The 24,860-nt window shown below is 36.5% G+C and overlaps 1 protein-coding gene across 7 annotated transcripts in view; it reads left to right on the top strand.

Annotated features, from left to right (window-relative positions):
- Nucleotides 1-24,860, top strand: part of VSTM2A (V-set and transmembrane domain containing 2A) — a 50,264-nt gene that overhangs the window by 12,857 nt on the left and 12,547 nt on the right. The window contains exon 5 of one of the 7 annotated variants that reach the window (XM_075744707.1): nucleotides 12,050-16,281. The exons of 2 other annotated variants lie outside the window; for them this stretch is intronic. In XM_075744707.1, the coding sequence (XP_075600822.1) occupies nucleotides 12,050-12,138 (89 nt within the window). In that variant the 3' untranslated portion in view covers nucleotides 12,139-16,281. 4 more of the 7 variants (XM_075744708.1, XM_075744709.1, XM_075744712.1 and 1 more) reach the window with 4 other exon arrangements.

Raw genomic sequence — 24,860 nt, 5'->3', positions numbered from 1 at the left:
TCTGAAATATTATTTTCATCCGTAGTTATGCCCCTCGTTAAGCACTAATACCAAATCATAGAAGAAAATCATGGTCTTCTCAGATTTGTTGAGATAACAATGGATTCTGTCCTTAAACATATGATATCTCCACTGAAACTCATATTCCTGTAAAAGTGATGGTGTTTGGAAAGAAATGTTAAATAACCTTAGCTAATCAGATACAGAGGTAAGAGGGAATTTGAGAAAACATGTAATGGCAGATGAGAAAGAGCCTACTACAGGAAAGGAGACTCCATGGCAGATTTCCATTTTTATTATTCAAACATAGCTTGGACTACTCTTGAGCAGTTGCTTTTTCAGATACCGTACAGGTTATATGCATGAAAACATGGAAAACTGTCTTTGGATGCTGCACTACATATTTTCCTCCTGTGACGCCAATCCAGAAACAGTGAGGACAGACACAGCAGGAACTAAATGCACAAAGCTTAAGAAAATCATTTTGCCCTTTCTCCATCTACATTGTTGTTTGTCTACACACATGTATACTGAAATATTTCCTATTCTTTTAGTTACCTTACCAGTATATTTCATTGTCCATCTGCTGTTGCTATGTATGCACTTAATCACGTCTCTTCCTTTCTTTTAGCTATTTAAAAATGAAACTTTCAGACTTACCTCACCTTAAGAACAAAAATGATGTATAAAGATCTGGTAGGGGAACCCACAGGAGTTTCCCGAGTAGCAGAATCACAGTCATTCTGTTCTACATGCCTGATATAACTTTCTTTGGTAATTAACCACTGGAAAGATTGCAGATGGGCCACACAGTTATTAAAGAAAGAGAAGAAAAGAAAGGAAGAAAAGAAAAACAGGAAGGAAAAAAAGCTGTTTATGAGTTGTTTGTCAGCTCACTCAAATTGCTTTTCATTGCTACACAATCAGGCAGCTTGCACTGGGTCATCAGAGATTGCAGCATATGTGACAGGGCCTGCTCTTGAAATAACTGATGGGATTTCCTTGCTTCACAACACAACTCATTTGTTACTTGACACATGTACAGCAAAGCAGAGGACATTTTCGCTTGTTTCAGATGGGAAGCAGGAAGTTTCCTGTCTATGGTACCCTACTTCATTATGAAAATCCTTTGCATCACATAAAATTAAAAAGAATGGGTAGAATTATCTGCTGGTTGGAATGGATACCACTCTGCTGAATGGCATTAATTTACAATAGCAAAAAATTTGGCTCAAGCTTGAGGATGAAGATGAATTATCTCCTACTCATAAAGTGACAGTGAATTATAAGAAGAATCTAAGCTTTACCAGCTTCTGCCATCTAAAGAAGTTTAGGACAGTGAAGCTGTCTGGGAGCAGAATGAAGAGAAGGAAAATACCTGAAAACTGCTATTTTCAGCTCATTCAGGTTCAAGGGAAGGGGGCATTGTTGGTGGTGGGTTTTGTTGCTTCAGGTTTTTTGTGTGTTTTTTTCTTTAACTTTGATCAACTTTTTTCTAGTGTTTATCCTTGAAACATTAGACCGTACTGGCTGGAAAGCTCAACACTCTTAGTATTTTCTTATTCTCTGGACAGGGATTTTCCATTTGATTAAATAATTCATGAGCTTCAAAGATATTCCAGACACATAAACCTTCTTAACAGGTACAGTAATAATCAATTAATCCTGCTTTGCTGATGATAAAGCCGGATGTCATTTGAAGAGCAGCTGATAATCTTTACGCTGGCCTTGTAAAGAGAAGACTCTGCCCCAAACCCTTCATTTTACCCTACTGTAAGGAAGTTGCCGTCATAGTTTCTGGCAGTGCAACTTGCTATCCTGTCTGTGTGGGAGTGTTCCAGTCTGATCCACCTCACTGAAGTTTGTTCCCTCACCTACTGACAAATGCTACTGTCTTGGAACAAAGCTGCCTAATGAGCTGAGAAGAATAAAAATGTGAAAGCTAACTACCACAGCCAGCATTCCCAGTGCTTCATACATACGATCTGTGTTCATCAACAGCAGCAAAAATACAGATAGCAAATCTGGATGCTAAGTCTGCTGCCAGTTCTATTTCTACTGCTGTTATACCCTCAGCTGCTGCTGTTGCCTGTGACAATGACTGAGGCTTTTGGCCACCAAATCAGAGCTCTAGGGCTATAATGACTGTAAGAGTGACTTCTACATGACTACAGAAGATGGTCTATCCATCTCCAGTTCATTCTGTGCAACTGAAAAAAAAAGAATTAAAAGGGCAAGATGTTTTGTGAAGGAGCAATAATAAATCAATTATGAAGCTAAGAAATAGCAGTAGGTCTCACGGAGCTAGACATTCAGATGGTACAAAGCCCTTTAGTAGAATAATACTGTTTGAGAATATGGCTACATAGCATTGTGCCTGTCTGAAACTGCCAAAATAACAGGTCAGTTACCTATTTTGTACTCTGTTGAACTATTCATATGCATACAATATGTACTGATTAATGACCATCTTATACCTGAAGAGCCTTTGAATAACAATGAATGACATTTCATGATTATGATTGATCCCACATCTCAGAACTGTAATGAGAAAGGTAAAAAAAAAAAAAATATAAAAGTAGAAAAACTCAACAATATAGAATGTGTAGGAGATATAGAATTAATACAGGATTTGGCACAAATAGTTCAAGCTTCACTCTCACAATCCACCATTTTTGAACTAGTGCACTGTGGTTGTAGGGGTGGTAACACTGTATTTTTTTATTCATATCACAGTAACAGCAAGGGTGAAGGCTTTGGCTTGTGAACTCTGATTTAGTTCTTACAGTTCAATCTTGCCACCCAAAGTGTCTGTCTTGCCCCAATCAGAAGTTATTGCCCCAAACCTGGATGGTAGAAGGAAATAGGTGCCTGCTCCTCAGCTCCCCGAGTTCACAGTGTTGATCATTAAATTAAGCCTCTTTGACAGCTGATAAACTAAAACATCGGGTTGTTGAATTGAGATAGATGAAGAGATGGCATGGGGTTTGCTTGTATCACTCCTACTACTGGGGTTTGATATCCATAAGAGGGGGAGGTAGAGAGATGGAGGCACTATCATCTTAAACTGCTCCAGCTAAAACCATTAAGAGCTCGTGAGTCATAGCCCTTAGACAGAGGTATGTTCTGTTAGTCAGAGGCATTGTTCTAATCTCTATAACAACTGCATTATCCACCAGGCAAACAAAGGATCAGAAGAATGGTCCCTGCCTCAAAACACTTACCATCTAGGAATCAGACAGAAGAGACTCATCCAGTCGGATGGGTACAGATAGATGGGAGCCTAGATGGGTTCCACAAAAATAGCTCTTATATAAATGATATAAATAGAAGGAGATCAGGTTGACTGTATGTCAAACATAAGCCTAAGCAGTGTCAGGTGTGAAAAGTGAGAAAAGGGATTCAATATCTCATGCTGAAATATTTACAAAGAATGATAATTTTCCTTCTGTCTATGTTATAATAACCATCCTTGTATATGTTTTTCTTGGTGTGACAGTGCTGTTGAAGATGATAGAGTAATATTAAGTATCTTCCCACTTAACATTTTTTTCTGATAGATGAAAAGATGAACATGATACAAAAAGCACAGGAGGAAAAAGACAAGTTATAATCTATTTTTCTTCAGATAAAACTCTTGTTGCAACTTTATGGTATCTTTCAGAAATGGCTCTATTAACATTTTAATTACAATGTAGCATGTATCAAATATATACACATTTATATATATTACAAAAATGCTGAGCAATTTGTGCTGGAGCCATGTTTAGTTACAACAGCAGAAGCTGGTTACTAACAAAAGAGTCAATATAAGAATAATTTTTTTTAATAGCCTAAGTTCCCACCTTCATTCAGGGACATAACTATATACATGTAAATGGATGAGGATGGGTTACCACAGGATGGTCACAAAAAACCTGCATTTGCTTTGGAATCACCCATTTCATACAGATAAATAGAAATCTACTGTTTTATATATTTTTCTGCCACACATTAAAAAAGTCTAAGACATTTTATATCCACAGTTTTGAGGGATAGGATGAGAGAGAAAGGTGCCCAGTGCTGATAAGAGTAGTCATAAAGCATGCTGCCAGTGGTTCTCAAACAATACCAATTAACCAATTTAGGGCCTGAATTTGCTTGAGCTTGCCCCCCTTTCCCTCGGCTTCTAACTGTTACAATGGGCACTGGATACTGGACTGCTTCTCACACTAGTTTTATTCAAATAGCTAACACTGGTCTTTCAGAGACAATTTGGAAACACCTCTCTTGACAACCCTTTTCTAAAAAAAGTACTCTCTCACTGAAATAGAAACAGCTGATGTCAATGCATTACTTATACATGTGAAGAGATATTCAATGTAAAGAAAAGAACCACAACACAAACCCACCAACAAAAAAACTTTAAAACTTTGCAGGCTCAAACACCAACTGAAGGGAGGAAGAGAATTAGGGTATCATCTGCTACAAATGGCTGATGCCCGAACATTTGTGACTGAAAGCCCCAGGTAGGCAGAATGTTATTCTCCTAAGACAAGAAAGTTATCAGGGAAGTTTGTGAGTATCAAGACAAAAAGTCTTCCACAATAAAAAAAAATATATAGTGATGAAAGCAGTCATAGTTGTCCAGCCACTAAACAATTCAAAGACATCAAGAACTCACTATATCCTTGGCTGAACACATGAAATATGAGGTAGCTGATGACAAAAAAACCTCAAAGTTTTAAGCTGCTAGAAGGAAGAGTATGTTTCTGGGTACATCTAAAGCTGAAAGCTGTGTGTCTTAGGTTCAAAAATCATTTTGACTCTGACATGGTCTACCCCACATATCACCCACAGAGACAATTCATCTACACTTCATTTCACTGAATGGGTATCTAACTTACTGCTACTTGACTATTCTAGACTTGTTTATGAGAGTATCACATGAAAATTCTAGGGAAATTAAAATTTCAGAAGCTGAATTTTTGATGGGATAGTCTGTCCAGATAGCTAGACTCACTTTCAGACCAAAACAGCCTAAATAATTTTCCAAGAAGCATAACCACTTGAACAAAACTTAGGATGACTGCTACAGAAACAAATGACACTCATGAAGCCAATGCAAAACTGTATCAGGATTTCCTAATCATGCTAGTATGTAAAATATTATTTAGTCCTGAAATACTTATTAATACAATTTAAACAAAGCTACATAAGAAACAGGAAGGAAATGCACTGATGAGAATGGAAGTTGTGAATTACAAGGTAAAGGACATAGGAGAGCACAAAAATTACACTAGATGTGGACTAAGCCATCTACAGTACCCAGTTTGTCTTCCTGAAAGTGTTCCTTGAGTGTTCAAACTCAACAGTAATTTTTGGCTATTTTCATCAGAACAGTATGAAAATCTATAAATGTTGATGCACTTCCCATTTCAGTTACATGTTTATGGATCTCACCCCTCCCTCCTGCCTGTTCAAGGTCATCATTTTGATGATCTTATTTGCATCTTTCAGAATGACATTAGAGACCATTTTAGATTCTTCATGAAGGCCTAACTAGGAAGTCTGGTTCTGGTCAAGGGGTTAAAGAATGAGAGATAACAAGAGCACTGTTTGAAGAATTAAAAAGTAATCCATGACTCTCAGATACATTTCAGGGGAAGAACAAGCTTTAAATGTTTCCTTAGGTATGGCTTGGCGTAAGGGATGATGTAGAAAGTGGCCTGAATGTAAAATCCTGTGTTTGTTCACACGAGTGTACCCATAATTCTACTTCTGTCCATCTTGGTATTGTGAAATTACAGAAGTCATTCAAAGTCCCACTCTTCTTTCTTTCTCCCTTCATACTGCTATCTATTGTCCTTTTATAGTTTACTATGACTTATTCTGGAGCACTGCCTGAAGCCAAGCATCATTTTACTACACGCTACCTATATTTGAAGTCTGCTCAGGTTTTGTCTCTCCCAAGTATTTCCATCTCAAGTTTGCATTAGAACATGGCTTTAGGTGTAGCTGGCAGCAAGTTAAAGGCTGTGACCTGCCTTAGCCCAGAAAGAGCTCCAGGAGTTATTGTGGCTCAAACCTCTGGCAGCATTCTCTCCTCTACTCAGGATTGGAATATTGTCACTTTCTTTTGCCCTGTGACAGGACTGAACACCTCTGTTCACCCGGGAGCCTTACCTAGTGAAAGCTAGGGAATAATCATCTAGGATGCTATCCCTCCTCCTCACCTGCTCTTCTGGGCATCACTGGCAGAAAAGGAACACACAGCAGATGAACAGAGCTACATGCTGGACACAAAGCCTAAGTAGGCTTCAGGGAAATTAAATGCATAGCCTATTCTAAATTTCTATTAATTTGGAAGCAGTAGTTTTCTTCCAAAATGCAAAAAAAAAAAATATCGGAAATTCAAAACTTTTCTTCTGGTGCGTAAGATGTATTAATTTGCCCTGCATGGTATATTTGCCCAAGACAGTGATGAAAAATTCACACTATGGTAGGCTGACTACTGTACAGCCAATGGAGAAAGATGGATTGGAAGCCTAAGCAAAAGTGTCTGCATTAGGAGGCTTGAATATGATACTGTTTGTTTTTTGTCATTCAGTTCCCCAAAATCAAACACAGGTGACTGAACCTTAAAATACATGAGACGTAATTCCCCTGAGGAGGGAAAGGGGGACCTTAAATTTGTGGAAGGGAAATTTTCTTCCTGAGTGTGGGTATATATTCCAGTGGTATAGAAGAGCTACAGGTAACTGTGATTTCTGCAATTCAGAGAAATAAAACCAATAGCAAATGGTAGCCAGAGAGGAAGAATCTATTTATTTAAAACCTGTGTGAGACATATTCATATAAAACTTCAAATAAAATAAACCATACTTGGTTTCACCTATCTTTATGGATATAAAAATGGAAACATCTTCCAATGAATCTTATGGTTCATTAATATTCCCAGTAAAATTAAGGCAGCTATTTCAAGAACCTTTACTTACTTTACATGGAAATAATGCAAAATTATGATTTCATGTGTTTTCAACTGCGGCTGACAAGAAGGCTATTTCAAATCTAACACTATAAAAGCAAAGCCTAGTGTTGCAAAACAGCAAACCAGGCACTTAAAGATGGAAAATATCAGCACAAATTCCTGAAAAATGAAACTTCCAAGGTTTCAACACCTCTGTGATTTCAGAAACCAGTAGTACAACAAAATTAACTCATTTCAGCACAAGCTGAATACTTATCCCCCATATAAATGCATATATATTTTGGCATCAGGTAATACATACAGAGAATTTAGGATGGACTTTTGTGTGAATGACTATATTTCTCCTGTACTGGTCAGCACAAAATCAGGACTCTACTCAGGCATTAGTCTTCCCTTGTGATCAGTGTCCTAGTAAATGAAAGAAACTCAAGGATACCCTCTCTAAACTTATATGTTTAGTAAAATATTAAAGCTGTGCTGTTGAATTCACAGATTCGTTCTGCTATTTATATGATGATACACTATTCCTTGTAAGCATAACTGTAAGAATCCAGTTTTCCGAGGCTCTGACAGGTATTGAGGCTCAGAGTGCAGGAGCCTATTACATCCCAGAGACCTCCCAAACCTTAGCAAGCACAAGGAATGCCAAACTTGCTAAACTTCAACTCTTGCAGATGCAAACTGCTTGAGACCCAAGATGGTTAACAATGTAAGGTACTCTTACAAATAGGGATGCTAAAACTGTAGGGTCTAAGGCAACTGCTTAGGTTACAAATCAGTGTTTTGTTCAGTTGTGAAAAAAAAAAAGAGCAAAATTGTGAAACCAGCATTTGATTTTCATTGCTTGCGACCTAAAGTCCCACGTATTTTTACACAAATTTTGTCTGATCAATATCTTACTGAAAGCAAGGGATTATAGTCATTCAGGCATGCAATGAGTAACCGTTTTTTTGATCAGTTAGGGTATACTAACAATTTATAACTTCTGCTGGCTTTATTTTATACTTAGATGCTCTAAAATTTATCTCATTGACAGAACAAAATTGGTGTTTAGCTCTTTTGTCCACATCCTATGAGCCATGAAATATGGTTCAGCATTTGTGACAGAGATTATCTTATTATTTTAAACACTAAGATCACAAATCTTTATCACTATTGTTTTCTTTCTGCTTTCCTAGCATTTAAGTAAACCACATATTTGAATAAATCACAGTTTCAAAGAGTTTAATAGCATGAACTACTCTTTCATGCTGTTGCACAGAAACTTGTCTCATGCTCACGTGCCTTTGGCAATACAGCATTTGTTTACAGGAGAAGGCTGAGTATTTCATGGACATTTGCTCATTTGGACATATGTCAGTGGCAGGAAACAAAAGACAACACATGGGCATTTACATCTCACATCATGAAGAATTTAACTGGATCCCAGTGACTGATAGATCAAAACGTGAGAATCCCTGACCCACACATCAAATAGAGTTTAACTAATAATGTGGAAATAATATATGCATACATACTACCATTCTTCATCCCGGTTACTGTCTCTGAGGGTAACATAATTGTAGTCCAGCTTTGCCCAGTGCTCTTGACCTGCAATAAAATTTCTTTTAGCTCTCATTATGCTAATTAGAAAATAATGTTAGAAATGGTGGGGAAATGAGTAATCGATTTAGCAAATCCACAGCCTGAATGACAGGTTTTTACTTATATTACCGTGCTCACAGTTCCAGTTCTACTATTTAAGTCCTGGTCAGAATTATACACCAAAACCACATCTGCATGAAAACTCTGAATCTGGATAATCTGTATTTTCAAGACATTTGGATTTGGATTCTGATCTGTGCTTCATCTCTGACTTAAGTCTAAAAATAGTGAAACTAAATCTCTGATTTAAACACCCTATGACTTTTAGATTCACAGTCAAAATGGAAATTTCTGACTATTTCTGGTTGCTTATGCCTTGTCAAGATGGAAACCAAAATAATAGAATATGAGTAAATATGTCAAAACAGAAAAAGGAAAAAAAAATCTAAAAAGGCTGCTTTTGGTTTGGCTATGTTATCATTCTACATTTGCAGCTTTCACCCTTCTAAAATTTAAAGAAATACTTGGGTTCATAAGAGAACAATTATAGTTCTTTTACACATCTCCAGGGGAAAAAAAAAAAAAAAAAAAAAAAAAAAAAAAAAGAAAACCAAAAATAACAAACACAAAAAACCCCCAAACCCCCAAACCAAACAACTGAGTATATTTAAATTCCAACTGTATTTCATAAAGAATCACTGAAAAGATGACAGTGCACCTAATAGTCATATATGTCACTGTATATTGCAAGTCAATTTTATTGGGGGTGATATATTACTGAAAATGTAACAGTTTGGGTTAGACAGCATTTTGGAAACTCTTAAGCCAGTAAATAGAGCCCTGATATGACATTAGGATATACTAATCAGTTTCCCAAACCGTGCAGAGGACACTGTTTATGACAGTGATTTCCAACAATTCTAACATCCTCTTTCTTCACCTAGAAGCTGAAATTGCTTTAGTTCTATTTCCCTTAATTTTTTCTCATGTGTTCAGTATTGCTTTAGCTTGTACTTGCTGCATGTACTCTAACCTAAATCCCTGGCAAGATAAAGAAAAATAAACTTGGTGTTTACAGAAGAACATTCATGTAGAACATGTTATATGAACTGGAGGGAGGTCATGATCTATACAGAGACTGAACATTATAAATAAAAAAGTTATCATGCGTATGCAATATATGACCCCTAATTTGGGGACCTACAGATGTCATATTGTAAAAAGGCAAAAGAAAACAAAAAGCAAAGAATGCTTTGCCTGAAAATATTATTGTGCTGCTTTTCCCACTGTGAAATAGCTTAAGTGAAACTCACTTCGTATCATACTGTTTCTCTTCCACACATTACAGCTTTCAAATTCTCAAATTATAATGCCATTAATTGTTTAAAAAGCCCTTTTAAAAACATCCATGAGACTCTTCTGAGTATTTATCCTTATTTGTGTTATATTGCAGAGGAAATGTATCTCTAAAGACCTCTTTAGAATTGTCTTGAGCAGTGTATTTCTCTAGTTCAATCAAAAAAATATTTAAATGGAATAAAACGAGTGAAAATAATTCAATACACCATGAAATGATCTAACACTAACAAAGGTTCTAAGTTCTGCTAACCTAATTAGGGAAAGAAAAGCCTTTGTAAAACTCTGTCAGATGATAAATTTTACACTTTATATAAAGAGATAACAAAGCCATGCTGCAATAAAACCAAAATCAGAAATTCAACTCAACCCTTGGGCGCAAGCTTGTAAATACTACCTGTATGAGAACAACCTACAGGAAGAAGTTACAGCAATTTTGCTTGTGCGTTTGCTTGTTCCTAATACAGAACAAGTGTTCTGAGAAGCCCAGCAAACTACTGCAGTATAGTACAGGCAGGCCCGCATTATCAGATGGGCAAGGGAAAAGTAGGCTTCCCACCCCTGTCAACGTTCAATAGGAACTCAGGTCAGAGTTCCCCTGGACTTCTTTGAAAATCTTAGTAATATCTTTATGTTTCCTTTTAAAAGTTCATATTAATTTAGAAATTCAGTTCACACATGGATAATTGAAATATCACTGTTACTTAGGAGTTCTGGTGTATGTGACAGAGGATGAAGTGTCTTTACGGCAAACTACTATGTATGCAACGTCTCACACCACCTATTTACAAAAGGAACCAATGTTCAGAGATGTGGGATTTAGTTTAATCCCCATTTTTGAAGGGAAAAAAATACTAAAGACAGGAATAGAAATACTTGCTACACTTATAAACATAGCAGATGCAGAGAAATGTTTTCCTGATAAACATCTGAAAACTTTTAAAAATGAGCGTTTGCCTTGAGTTATTTTTGCTTTCATTGTGTATATTCTTGATGAGAAGATAAATGTGCTTTCAAGGGCTGCAATGGAATCCAGCATTCAGCTTAATATTAAATTCTTTTTAAAAATAGCTTATACATGATTAATAGATATTTAAAAAAATAACCAGTTATTAAAGTCCAGCATTATATGGAATGCTTATAAAACCATTATTACTTTGTTATAGAATTGATGCCTGTAACCATCAATAACAGTCATCCTTTTCAAGTCTACAACAGAGATATAAAATCTATTAATCATGCATTAACCTTTCATAATTGGAACTTTTATTTATAATGTAACCAAATTAAATTGATGGTTTTCACCTCAAGTAATATGTTTCAAATTCTGAGTGTAATTCTTTATGATACAGGGAGTTATCAAGCACTAAGACTTGGTATGTATGACATCTAAATACTCATGTCTTTGGTATGCGAACATTTCAGTTTAATTAGTCTAGTGCTGGATGTTTTTATTCTGATAACGTACTTAAAATATAAAGTCATGTTTTTAGAAATAATGATATGTACCATTGTTTTCACAGTTCTTCAAAAAGAAAAAAAAATCTGGGAAAATATAATTTCTCAAAAATAAATACTCCAAAACTTTTAGCATTCTGTTTCCCCCTTGTAAATAGCTCAGCCATTTGCCTATTATCTCATCTCCTCTGCTTTACAACAGTCTTTAGCCACTAGATGACACTTTTGTTGGCAATGATGTGATGCTGGAAATGATATTGTAAAGAACACTCTGAGGTGGAAGGTGTTTGGGTTTGTTCCTCTTGGTATACGGTTTCACTGGAAAACATTGTTTAAAAAGACAGACAAGAAACAAAAGCAAAGCAAAACAAAAAAAAATCTCCCTGGGACTGAAATACTTTGTATGTGTTGTTATTTGCAGTGCATGCCAAGACATTCATGGGCACCAGAGCCAACCTGGCGAGCTAATTAAATATATAAATGTATGTCTTTAAAACAGCCTTATAAGGAGCATTGGAAATCTGCAAGATGAGCGAATATCTTATAACTTCTTCCGCAGGTGCGAGGATAGCTACAAGCCATGGACTTTCTGTCCTGCTTCTTGTTTGTGGCTTTGTGAAGGGTGCTTTGCTTTAATCTAAAAGTGCTGACTTTTTCCAATATCACTTTCTCTTCTTAAAGCAAAGAGCAAATCGCCTGTAAAATCCACGGAGCGGACAGCAAAGTTGACCCTAACCTCCAACCACCACTCTGCACCCAATGTACTCTAAATCTCTACACAAGGAGCACCTTCTTCAGGAAGTACAAACAAAAATACTAAATAAAATAAATAAATAAATAAATAAATAAATATTATAAAAAGAAGAGGATACCACATGTTTTCTGATATATCTTATTTTTCTTTGGCGTATCACTGATCTTTTATTTGAAGAGAACTGGTGTGATGTAATCAAACGTTTTGTAACAGCAAGACCTAGTTTCCTTTTCTTTTGGCAAGGAGAAGCCTCATCCTTGACTTCTCAGGGGTTGGCCTGCAAGTCATCAGTATTACAGAATTAACCATGGATGACATTTGGTTTCCTACGCTGAAAGAACCGTTCCAGCCTGGAAGCAAACAGAGGCCAAATAATGAAACAAAACATAGTGATTTAACATCGACCCAAAAAAACCACCCCACAAACTTTATCAAAAAGCCTTTTTTTTTTTTTCTTTTTTCTTTTTTTTTTTTTTTTTTGCATGAGGAGTAGAAAGGAGAAAAGAAATTCTACAAAGCAGCTAAGCAGACTAGAGGATGTTGTTTTTGGAAAACGAATGAGGATATTTTTCTTTCCAGTTGTTGGGGTTTTTTTATTATTATTCTTTCACCCCCTGTGGGTTTTTTTTCTGTCTTTTTTTTGTTTGTTTCTTGTTCAATGGTGGCAATTACTGACTTAGGCCAACCCCTGATGATTGCGTGGAGGTTTATATATATATACATCTTTTTTTTTTTTTTTTGTGTGCGTTCTATATTTCAGTGTGTTTTCTCTAATTTTGCAACTACTGTATATGCAAAACTAACATAAATTCTGTAAATTGCTTACAGTCTGTGTGATATAACTTCGAGTAGACATACTTCGGTCCTCATGCAAGCCAGTTTTTAATATTATCTATATGTCGTGCCACTAATAGACATCTTTATTTCCTTTTTTGACAAAACATCACTTTTTAGTTTGTAATTCAGTACTGTGTGGATTTTGTAATACATACCTTCACTTCCACTGGTTTGACCCCTTTCAGCCCTCTGTTTACTCTGTAAATGCACATTAAAATTTGTTATGGTCTCTAGACAATGAATTATTTTAGTTTTGTGTATGTTGTGTTGGGAGTCAGATGCCGAAAGCTCTTTTAATTTGTGATGTTTATAGAGGATGAAGTGATTTGATCACTAGAGACTGTAAAATGCAGGTTTGCAGTCAAATACTGCATGTAAAGGAACATTAGGAGGGGAAAACAGACAAATAAGACAGAATATGGCTTAAAGGATGTTCTTTTCTTAAAGAGTGTTAGGAAAGTGAATTTATTACACTGATAAAATATATTTGCATCACAGCTCCTTCTACATGGCCAAAGAAGCTTCTTTCTTTGCTTTTTCTGGAAGTGGATTGTTATTACTCATTGATATTCTTAATTAAAATACTTTATGTCTGGGAACTGAATGTGAGAATTTTGCTGTTGAATGAAGTAATACGCATTACATGAATTACATTCATTAATGCAGGAAGGAAAAATTGCTGCCATTTGCAGCTGCAATCAGGAAGGTTTTTTTTCTTGTTCCCCTCCTTCCACTAATGCTGAACAATCCACACCCTTTCATTTATGAGTACAGACAATCACGTATACCACATGCTTATTACGATCTATTTACAGCAGCATTAAGTAGCTGCAGTGTGGTCAGCTGTGTGGTTTCTTCTCGTTTTGTAAGTAATGTAGAAGGAAGTAAAAAAAGTACATTTAATATTTCACCAGCCCATGGTCTACAAGACTAACATTTTATTTCAAAATACCCACAAGTCTGAAGTCTTGTTGCATTAATTTCAAAACAGAAAGAACAAATAGTAGCATAGAATCAAAGGGTAACATACTAACGCTTTGGAAGAAGATAACATATTTGTGCAAATCTTACTGCCCTTAACCATACATTCTGTACTATGAGCTTGACTGGGAATAGTCAGTCATTATTTGATTTTAGAAAAGTCTTAGCAGTGATAAAGACAGTAGAAGTTTGGTCTAAGACAGACAAATCAGGAATAACTGTCAGGAGAAAAAGGGAAAAAGTTCTGTTATTTGAACATAAAATTAATGACCCACTAGGAATATTGTGTATTGAAAAGGTTTTGCTCCATAGTAATAACAATTTATCAGCCTACTGACAAAGAAAATAGAAACAGTCCCTTTTAAAGTGTTCTGAATCAAAACCAATATTGTGAATCAAAGAGGAAGTAAATGAAAAAAGAGCCAGAGCTTTTGAAGTCTGATTTTCTGAACACACCTATGGAACCAAACTTTCAGAGCTCTGGAAGAAAGGTTACATTTTCCCTGTGAAATAGATAATTATGACTGGATGCTGTGAGAGTCTCCCGTGTGGAGTTCAGAAACCTCAGTTTCCATTGGTCTTAACCGGAACCAAATGCTTAAAATCACACGTGTTCAATATGTTTACTGTACACATATATCTTGTATGAATATTCTGTGTATGCACGTAGTCATATAGACAACCTGCAGTGACATACGGCATTTTCCAGAAGCAATTTAACCTCATATTGTTAAGGTTGGCCTCTGATTACTATGTTAAACTGATACTGTGTTTTGCTTTATGCTGTTAGCTGCTTAAATATAAATCACTATGTACTGAGAAGTAAAATTAAAGAACCAGCTGAAATTAAAAGCAGAATTCTAGACCACTCGGACTAGTGTGATACAGCAACTCAGAAGACATTACCAAGGAAAGTGCCGTATTGTGATCTGCTATTGTTCTTCACCAGTGTCAGCAAAAAATGGACAAAAGAAATCTGTAGAAATTTTGAAAAGCCTTTAAATCTTGCATGAGATGGTAAGGGGATACAGTGGGTGTCCTTCCCACCTTCTCAAGATAAGAAACCCAAATTCTTTCAGTGAGGCTGGTCTATCCCTTCTGGTTGCAGATCTAGAGCCTGGTATTACAGTTTCTGCCAAGCTGTGTGAATGCAGCAGCAACATCTCCTAACAGGAGAAAGTATTGCATTTCTAAATTCTATGCTGTGTGTTAAGAGCCGTTCTTCAAATCAAAAATCTGCCTGAAGCTCCAAGAAATTCTTAAAAAGAAAATTAAGCTACAGTAGCCCCTCTTTTTCCTAAGAGTTTAGTTATGAATAATATTTGGTATAGGAATGGAACTACTGCCACTTTCTGCCCTGGCCCAGTTCTAGTTTGGATTTAACACTAATAGAGAAAAAAATGGCCTAATTATATCCTTAAAAGCTCTATTGAGTTATGTATCTAAAAGGGCAACTTACATCTAGCAGAGGTAAAATCTCTCAAAGCCCAGTGGCCTTAAACTTTCTACAAAAATAGTCTAGTTTTGAGGTGGTCATTTACAAGACCTGTGCTTCTCATGTGGTGTCCCCAAGGTCTTATTGCATATGTGACTTTCTTCAGATTGTTCCAACAGTTTTTGGGTTTAGTAGAAGTGTAAACACAGGTGAGTATGAAACACTTTTGTATTTGAAGGTATATGCCATCTAAATGCAGCTCACACACTTTGAGATGTTATGTCTTGTGAAGCTAAAAGAAACATATTCCAACTCCATTAAATGTCAATGACAGCGTTTGTATTACATGAAAAAAAGATCCGTAGCACTTTTGTACTACTATCAAGGATTAGTACTGCTACAGAGCCTGTCCCATAAATTCTCCTTCTTTTCAATGGTTACTAATATTCTTTTAATCTCTAGAACTTCATGCATGCAAGTTGCTGCTTAACATGTTTGAATTTTCCTTTCTTAATTGCCTTTTGTAGATTATTCAAATAAATTTATCATGCAAGAGGGGTGCTCAGACCATAGATTTAAAAAAGCTTGACAGAATAATTTAAGATTGTTCCTCAGAACTCCTGTTAAGAAAGGTACTAGAAAATTTGAATAGTAAACATTGAATCTGTCATGAATTATTGTAATTTCTTTTTCATTCTCAATATCGAATATTTATATTACAGCACTACCCAAAGGTAAAGATCAGAATAGGTATAAACATATGAGGCATCACAGCAAAAGCAACAGGACTGCTTGGAGATTCATACCTATGCACGTAATTCAGTGCTGCTGTGATTCAGAATCAGAACACGGCCTAGAACCAGTTGTTCTCACATGAATTCTTTAAAGTATTTTTCCTTCATTCAAGTAAAATGAGGAAAAAGTGGCCACTGCAAAAATCTGAATGCTTGTATAATATTTTTCAGTGTTAAACATTTAACTTCTAATGATATCTACAGTGAAGTAATCATTTAAATTGCTATTAAAAAAAAAAAAAAATTGCACTGCTGCCAATCTTTAACTCCTTCCTCAAAAAAAGGAAGAGAAAACAATTCAAAGCTTTGTTATTTGCAGGATGGGGGAACATTTGTCCATGACATTACTATTGGTAAATGTCAAATGTTGTTTACAGAGCTAAAAGCATTAAGAACCAAGAATGGGATCAACATACTTTGCAATATAAATTTTTAAAGGTTAATCTTCCATGATTAGCTTAGCTAAACAATACTAAGCACAAAGTAAATTGCTTAATGCAAGTCACCATAAATGGCTTCAGTCTTTTGTTCTGAACTTCCTAAATATTGATTTATTTGACTTCACAGTCATAAGGTTTGCACATACATTCACATAGTTGAAAGATTATACATAGTTTTCCTGGTGCTCTTCATCTAAGCAATACAGGAAGACAACAGCAAAGAAGAAAGTTAAATTTGTCTGTAATAATGAATCACAATCAATTGGTAAAGTTACTTGCAAAGAGAGAAAAGTTTGCTTTCTTGAGAGTCAAGTGTAATTGCAATCTTATTTTATTTTCTCCTTTTTGTGCTACTCTTTTTTTACCGACTCTTCAATCTGAAAACTAAGACAATACTGTATTTCTTACTACTCACATCTTACAAGGTGACAGAGGACAAAACAATGTCATCTTTGTTATGAAAGAAGCTGGGGGAAAAAAAAGAATATTTTCATTTAACAACAATCCTAACATTTACAGTGTCCTGTCACTGCAAAATATTTCTGCTCGTAAGTTTATGCGGAACAAGCGACAGATAAAGTGTTTTGTGTTTCAGCTTGACTTCCCAGCTCTAACATTGTTCTCAGTTAATTGTCATCCTACAGCTGAGGGTAGGACTCTTCTGTAAGTTTCACAAATATGGTAATTTTCCCTGTAACTACCAGTGACAGATCGGTTTGAGTTTTGGAGTGGTAAATACTTGCAACTCAGAATATTTTTCCATACAGTTATAAATGTTACAAGGAATGGCAACTATTAAAGCCATAAACCAGTCTGGAAGAATATCACAAACTAGTAATCTCTCAAAAGTTTCAAAATATGACAAACACTTTAATCTAAAAAAAAGCTTTTTGTGGTATTTTCTTTTAAAGTTTTATTGTAACCCACTCTTATCCATATGGCTATAAATACTCTGGATTTGAATTCCAACTATATCATGCTGACAGTACAGAGGGCCTTCAGATGGGAGCAAATGAAATTTTCACTTATTGAAATGCTCCTTTACATTGACATTATAGCAAGAAAGAGATCTTATATGTATATGGGCCTATTTACAGTGACAGCTCATAAGGAAACCAAAATGTACATAATAGACTATTAATTTCATTCCTCTTTTTATATACCATGAACTTGAAAAACAAAAGAGAAGGTTGGGTTTGACAACTAGCTGCTTAAAATAAACTATTTCATTTAAATCTTTGAAGAAGCAAAGTCTCAGACTTTCCTTATTAAAAAGACTTGTATAACTATAACCTTTTAAATTATATGGGGTTTAGATTTTTAAGCAGAGGTATATATGTTATATATGAAATCACTGTGGAAATGGGGCCAAGCACTGACATAAAAGACGTGGAAATGCAGATCCTAGCTGTTTCATCTACTAATTGGATTCCAGTGTAAGAAACAGAAAACAGGAGGCATGATTCTTTCTGTTTCCCTACAACAGCCGACAATGAACGATCTTTACAGGGACTACCAAACCAAATCACTGCTGTAAAAAATGATGTTGATAGTTCAACTCTGCAATAAGGTGAAACACTCAATGAAATTAAATGCAATTTCTCTAGCAAAATGCAAAGATTTTTCTTCCAAAATTACGATTCTTTCAACTGATCTGAAAGAAAGTCTTGTAATTAGGTCTTTGAACGGTGAAAGGTTTTGTCTACCTTTTGCAACTGCAAAATGGCAACCCTGAAGAGACTGTCAGCTGCCTCCCCTCTAACATCACTGCTCTACACTTGATTATCAGTGATGAGGGCACTCAGAAGATGATTATATATTACACCACAATAATTTTCTATACTTAAAAAAGGGAGTTTTCTGACTATTTTTAGTTTGATAGCAGAAAAATCTTATTACATCACTTAGCTAATTTTCTTTTTAAAAGTAAGTTAATGCTTACATAATTTCATAAGTATTATAGATTGTTGTTTTTTAAAAAAAACATAGTTCTTAACACTCAACAGAAAAGGCTTAAAAAGTGACCCAATAGCATTCTAAAGCTGTTTATGTGTCAAGAGCTACTTGTATCAATGGAAAAAAACCCAAAACAGCAACAACAAAAAAAGCCAACCCAAACCTCCTGGCCTGGAGTTCATTCTATCCAGTTATGCAAAATGCTGGGGAAAGGAGGTGGCCAGGAGAAAACTGTTGGAGTGATTCTGGTGATGGTGATCTAATCTTTGTCTTTAACCTTTCCAGTTTACTTCTTGGACCCAGCAAGGGAATAAATTCTGAAAGTACTTATTATGCACATGCAGCAGCAGAAAAAAACATATGCTGACAATACTGCTGACAATCCTGTGCAAAGCACAGGACCTACTGAGTTTACACAGCAGCACCGTACACACAGGCAGGGTATCTGGCATTGCCTGGATTCTAGAAATGCTGAATGCCTGATATCTACTTGAGATCTCCTCACACATGACAGAAGGAGCTGCTAGATATAGGCTGCTCCCACCTCTGGATGGGATTTGGAACTTGTTGTTCCTTTCCTAAGGCCATAGGACAAATAAAATATAGAATACTGAAAAATAAAGAATATCAAACAGAATTTCTGAGGAGTATCCCTCAATTTCTGTGTTTGTGATTGACACTTCTAATACGGAAGTTCAAGAAAACTGCCTTTATCAGCAATAACCTCCACAGATGGACTTGGAGAATACTGTTTCACCTGAAGTTTACAGCCCACCTTTATTGCTTTAAGTTTTGAAAGGTATGTCAACATTTAAGTAGAATATAAGCAGATAAAGAGAAGAAAAAGTGGCACATTGTGCCAAAATCCTCACTCAAAACAATACGAAACATAAATTATCAAGTATAAGTAATACTAAACCAAACTCTTTTAATGGAGACATTAAAGAGTCACTGATTTATCATCACGAACCTTAAGGAGACATCTGGGAATTTATGCTCTATCATTCATTTGTTACAAAGTAACCTTAGAGCTGCTTCCAATTTGTTAAATTAAATGCTAGTTAGTATGGTTAAGTGTAAAGCTAAACAATATATGTATCTAAGACATTTGTCATGGAGACGTGCACAGAATGTACAGAATTATAGAGACAGACCTGCTAATGGTAGTACAGTTCTTATTCTCAGCAGATGGATGAAGCAGATGGATGACTTGTGTTTTCTTCACACTTTTCCTACTGATCAGTAGTTGCCAGCAGTAATATCAATGTCTATGCTGGATATATATACATGCAGTGATTTTTTTTTTATTATTATTATTTTTTATTAGCCACTTTTCCTTCTTCGTCAGACTAGGCTTTTGGTAGTCCTTAGAAATATATAGCACATAAAAAACCACAGGCAGTTGTATAGAAGCACATGGCCCTTTAAGTATTTTCACTGGACAAATTAAATTAGTCTAAACATTTCCTCAGGAAAAGAAAGACCTCATGTTATTTTGTAATATGAGTTTGTTATATACATTCTATATTTGAGACAGTGTTCAGAAAGGTTTGCCATCACATATGCCATAATAGAGGCCTTACTTGAAACATTCCCATTGCAAAATTCTAAAATATCCTATTTGTCCTAATTTTATTATGGATTTCTGCATTGTGTTCTGTATTCTGTTTCAGCAATTTAAGCTACTAAGCCATACAACATTGCTGAAGTGGATGAGAAGCACTTGCACAATCTGTTTCACCAGGTCAGCTTTGAGGGCTTTGACTTCCTAGCTGTAGGGTGATAACAAACAGATGGAGTGGCAGAAATGTTTTAAAACCATCACAGATATCTCTGGTCATCCAAACCCCCCCAAAAAACCCCCCCAAACCCCCAAACCCAACCATCTGGGGGCGGATTTCAAAGTAATGTCATTCAGGAAGCTGGAACAAGATCTGCTGATGAACCAGCATACAAAGCACATACTGTAGGTGAAGCTATGCTGATGGAAGAACTCAACACTGGGGAGGCAGGATGAATATGCCAGCAACTCCTTTGCTTTGTCCGGGTTCCATCTACAGTAGAAGGCTCTTCCAGTGACACATATTAGCATGGGTGTAGATACCAGAATGGGCAGTGAGATAGAGACCTACCTCAAAATGGAGCTGTGATGGCTGAAGCCACTGTATCCTAAGAAATAACTATATGAGTATTTAAGATAGACAGCAAAATTTTCCAAGTGAAACTGGACACTTGTAAAGATAATAATAAAATCTACAGATCCAATAGAAGAGGTTTTTTAAAAGGCGTGTGTGGGTGTGCAGCCAGCAGAACCAGGGAAGTGATCGTCCCTCTGTATTCAGCACTGGTGAGGCTGCACTTTGAATACTGTATTCAGTTTTGGGCCCCTCACTACAAGAAAGACATTGAGGTGCTGGAGCGTGTCCAGAGAAGGGCAATGAAGCTGGTGAAGGGTCTAGAGAACAAGTCTTATGAGGAGCGGCTGAGGGAACTGCCTGGAGAAAAGGAGGCTGAGGGAAGACCTTATCGCTCTCTACAGCTACCTGACAGGAGGTAGTAGCCAGGTGGGTGTTGGTCTCTTCTCCCAAGTAACAATTGATAGGGCAAGTGGAAACGGCCTCAAGTTGTGCCAGAGGAGGTTTAGATTGGATATTAGAAAGAATTTCCTCACTGAAAGGGTTGTCAAGCGTTGGAACAGGCTGCCCAGGGAAGTTGTTGAGTCACCATCCCTGGAGGTATTTAAAAGGCATGTAGATGTGGCATTTGAGGACATGGCTTAGTAGTGGACTTGGCAGTGTTAGGTTTATGGTTGGACTTGATGATCTTAAAGGTCTTTTCCAAACTAAATGATTCTATTATACTATTAATATAAATCTTCATGTTTCAGTATTGAAGGTGACAAACTTCTACTGATGGTGAGGAATAAAGTAGGTTTGGACATATTATTCCATGAGATTTCTTTTGCTTATCTCTGAGAAACATATAGATATGGCTACTACTGAATACTAAATACTGAACTAGGTGGACCCCATTATGTGCTGCAGAGATGAACAGTGCAGAGATTTCAGAGATTTTTCTGACTGGGAACATGGATAGAACCATGACCACAGCTAAGACTGTAAAGCTGTAGCATTGCCTTTTAAACTTTCCCACCAATAAAGTCTTGTTTCAAGATTTTCAAGTTTTTTACTGAAAACTTGTACACCCCAAGAGGTATCTTTTGAAGAGAACTGTGAAAAACAAGAATTTTTTCATAGTCTTCTCTGCAGTACTTTTCAAGCTCCAAAAGGAAGACTTTGGTGGTTTATGAACTTAAAATAATTAAAACCAATTCTTAGTGGGAAGAAAGGTAGATGTGGTTATTTCAATATATCACAAGTAGAGCATTAGTGCTAGCAGTTTAATGCAGTCTAACTGAGACTTCTGATTTTTAAATTCATAAGATGTTGTGATGAAGTTGATGATTGATAGTATTATTTTGTTCTGGTTGGAAGTACAAGCAAATAATTGTCACACGCCAAGAAAATTCAGCCAAAGTCATTGGGCTACCCTGCTAAGTAGACTGTACCCTATCCAGGAGAAACATACCCTGTATTGACTTTTAAACTGATTTCTATCCTCACTAGACAGCACATATTTTAGCACAAATAAGCAGTGTAGCCTTAATCCTAATGCAGTTACAATGATGTCACCACTGATTCACTTGAGCAAGAAAGAACAGGCCATGTATGAAAATGGACGAATGCAGAAATTAATACATAAAGATTAAACACAGGTAGATTGGCAGAAAAGTTATCATTGCTACCAGCTCATGTCTTTCTTGCAGGATCTACCATGGAAGCACGTTTTTGCCTTTTTGTCCAAGTTGCTAATCCTTTTCCTCCCCCGCCCCCTTCATTTTCTGTTTTACTGTCATGTATCTATTGTAAAGGAATGTATAAATGTGATGTGCTCAATTATTAATCATGTATCATTCAAGCCTGGCAAGCAGCTTCAGAAATAAAGATGCAGAAAAGACTTAGAATTAAATCCCTCTTCAGGAGTTTTACCTAAAAATAGCTGGTTCCTGTATCAGCCACATCCTGTTGACTTTTATCACTGAAGTACCAGGCTGGAATTCTAAATATTCACAAACTATAAGACATACTCACTTTTTTAAAAAAATAGTTGAATGAGTGAAGCTAACCCAGCCAAAACTCAGGTGCTTTCCTCTGCTGTGTTGGTGCAAAGAACCTACTGTCTGTTGAAACTGCACGTAAAGTCATGCAGTAATAGGATTTGTCTGCCTGGATTACAGAGGACTGACATTAAGAAGAAAACAAAGCAAAGCTTTAAATCATAGTCTGCTTTTGGGTGGTCAGCTTGAAGAGGCCTGATTAGAATTTACTAAAACAGTGTTTCTGCATTGTAAAAATCAGATTTAAAACGTCACCAACATAGCATCCACTAAAACTAAGAACAAACAAGCTCCTTTTACTTCTGAAAATACGGGTCAATTCAGAGAGGGAGGAAAGGAAAAGTGGGAGAACTGTAATTGCTGCTGCTAATAGTAAGGGCAAAGTATGACAGTGCGCTCCTAGGGTGTATTTTTTTCCTAATATCTCTTCCTTAAAGAGCATCTTCTTATTACAAAAGGAGATATTGTTTCTTTTTCTCTCAGACTGGGTGTAAATGACAAGGTTTTGGTAGTTTGGGGGCTGCAGCAGTGGCTTCTATGGAAAGTGGTCAAGGACTGCCCTGTGCCGGAAACAGCCAATTCCAGCTGGCTCTGCAAGAGATCCACGGCTGGCCAAAGCTAAACATCAGCCATGTGTATATTGCCTCTGAGAAAACATATTTAAGAAAGGTCAGACAACACTGGGGAGAAAAAGGAGGAGGAAACAAAAACATAAGAAACAACAAAGGGAACACCAAGGTCAGAGGAGAAGGAGGTGCTCCGTGGAAGGTAATTCACTGAAAGGACTGCAGCCCATGGAGTGTCCACACCAGAGCAGAGGAAAAAAATGAGGAGGAGGAGGAGAAGGAAACCACTGTGTACTGACTGTAGCTCCCTCCCAACAACAACCTTGCATAGTGTTTTGCCTTGCTGAAGGGACTGAGTGTAATTTGAATTGAAGCTGAGCATGGAAAAAAGGGAAGGAAAGGTGTTTTCCCTAAGTGTATGTATGTTTGGTTTATTGCTCTTTTCTTTTCAATACACAAATAAGTAATTACATATTTATTTTGTCAATAAATTAATTTAACCAAGATCAAGTCTGTTTTGCCCACAATGGTAATTGATAAGTGATATTCCCATCCCCTTTTTGATCCAAAAGGTTTCTCATTCCTGTTCTTCCTTTTCTTACCCTGTCCCATTGAGGAGGAGAAGTCAGAGAGTGGCTGAGTGGGAGTTTGGTTGCCAGCTGGGACCAACCCATCACAGCTCTCCTTGTTGTTCTGGAAAAGAGGAGTGAAAAAAAGAAAAAAAAAAAATTGACAGTCTTCTCGCATATTCCCAGTTGCAGAATGCATGGGATAATGTGTGCCTGACTTTTGTTTAATTTCAACAAAACCTTTCTGGTTGTATGTAAGTTTTTTGGTAAATGTTCTTGAGTGCAGGGTTGGACTTTAGAGGCAAGAGACTTGAAGTCATGTGTGAGACGCTTCCTAAACTATGTCTTGCTGCCTGGTTCATTCCAGGTTAGAGCAAAGCCCAAAATGTTGGTATTGTTTAAGCAGTCCAGGAATTTGCATTCAAGTGCAATCTCAGATTGATCTCATCCCATCCCATCAGCAACAAAACAGGCAACCTCCTCCTTTGTCAGTGTAAGAGTTTTGGACTACTTGGCTCTAAGCCTCACAAATAGAAGGTCTCTCAGGTTTTGGCTTCTTGTTTCCTTACATTCAATCATAACAACTTTGGAAAATAAGCAGTTCTCTTCGTCCTGTTACAATGTATCTTTAAAATTTCTCAAGAGAGTTCTTGGTGTTAAAATGTAGAAGGGTAAATGGCCAAAGGTATATCATAGAGTTTGGTGAACAAAATGGTGATCTATGAAATGCAGCTTTCATAAGCAACAATCACAGAAGCAAACTAACAAAGTTAATCCAGAAATCATTGCCATCTACTGGGTTGACTACCTCAAAGGAGCTAGTGTTTCCCTGATCACTGCCTGTCACTGACTGCTGATAAGGATGATGGTTCTTTTTAATTTCATTCTCTGAGTTACTTTCCTTCAGGATGATTTGTTGTTGGGTCCTCTGAATGTTTATTTATTCATGCATTTATTTTTCATTGCAGTTCTTTATGTCTCTT

The sequence above is a fragment of the Balearica regulorum genome, chromosome 2 (genome assembly GCF_011004875.1).
Source record: "Balearica regulorum gibbericeps isolate bBalReg1 chromosome 2, bBalReg1.pri, whole genome shotgun sequence".
In the NCBI taxonomy this organism is placed as follows: domain Eukaryota; kingdom Metazoa; phylum Chordata; class Aves; order Gruiformes; family Gruidae; genus Balearica; species Balearica regulorum.
The sequence above is the reverse complement of the archived record's forward strand: the minus strand, read 5'-3'. Positions and strand labels throughout refer to the sequence as shown.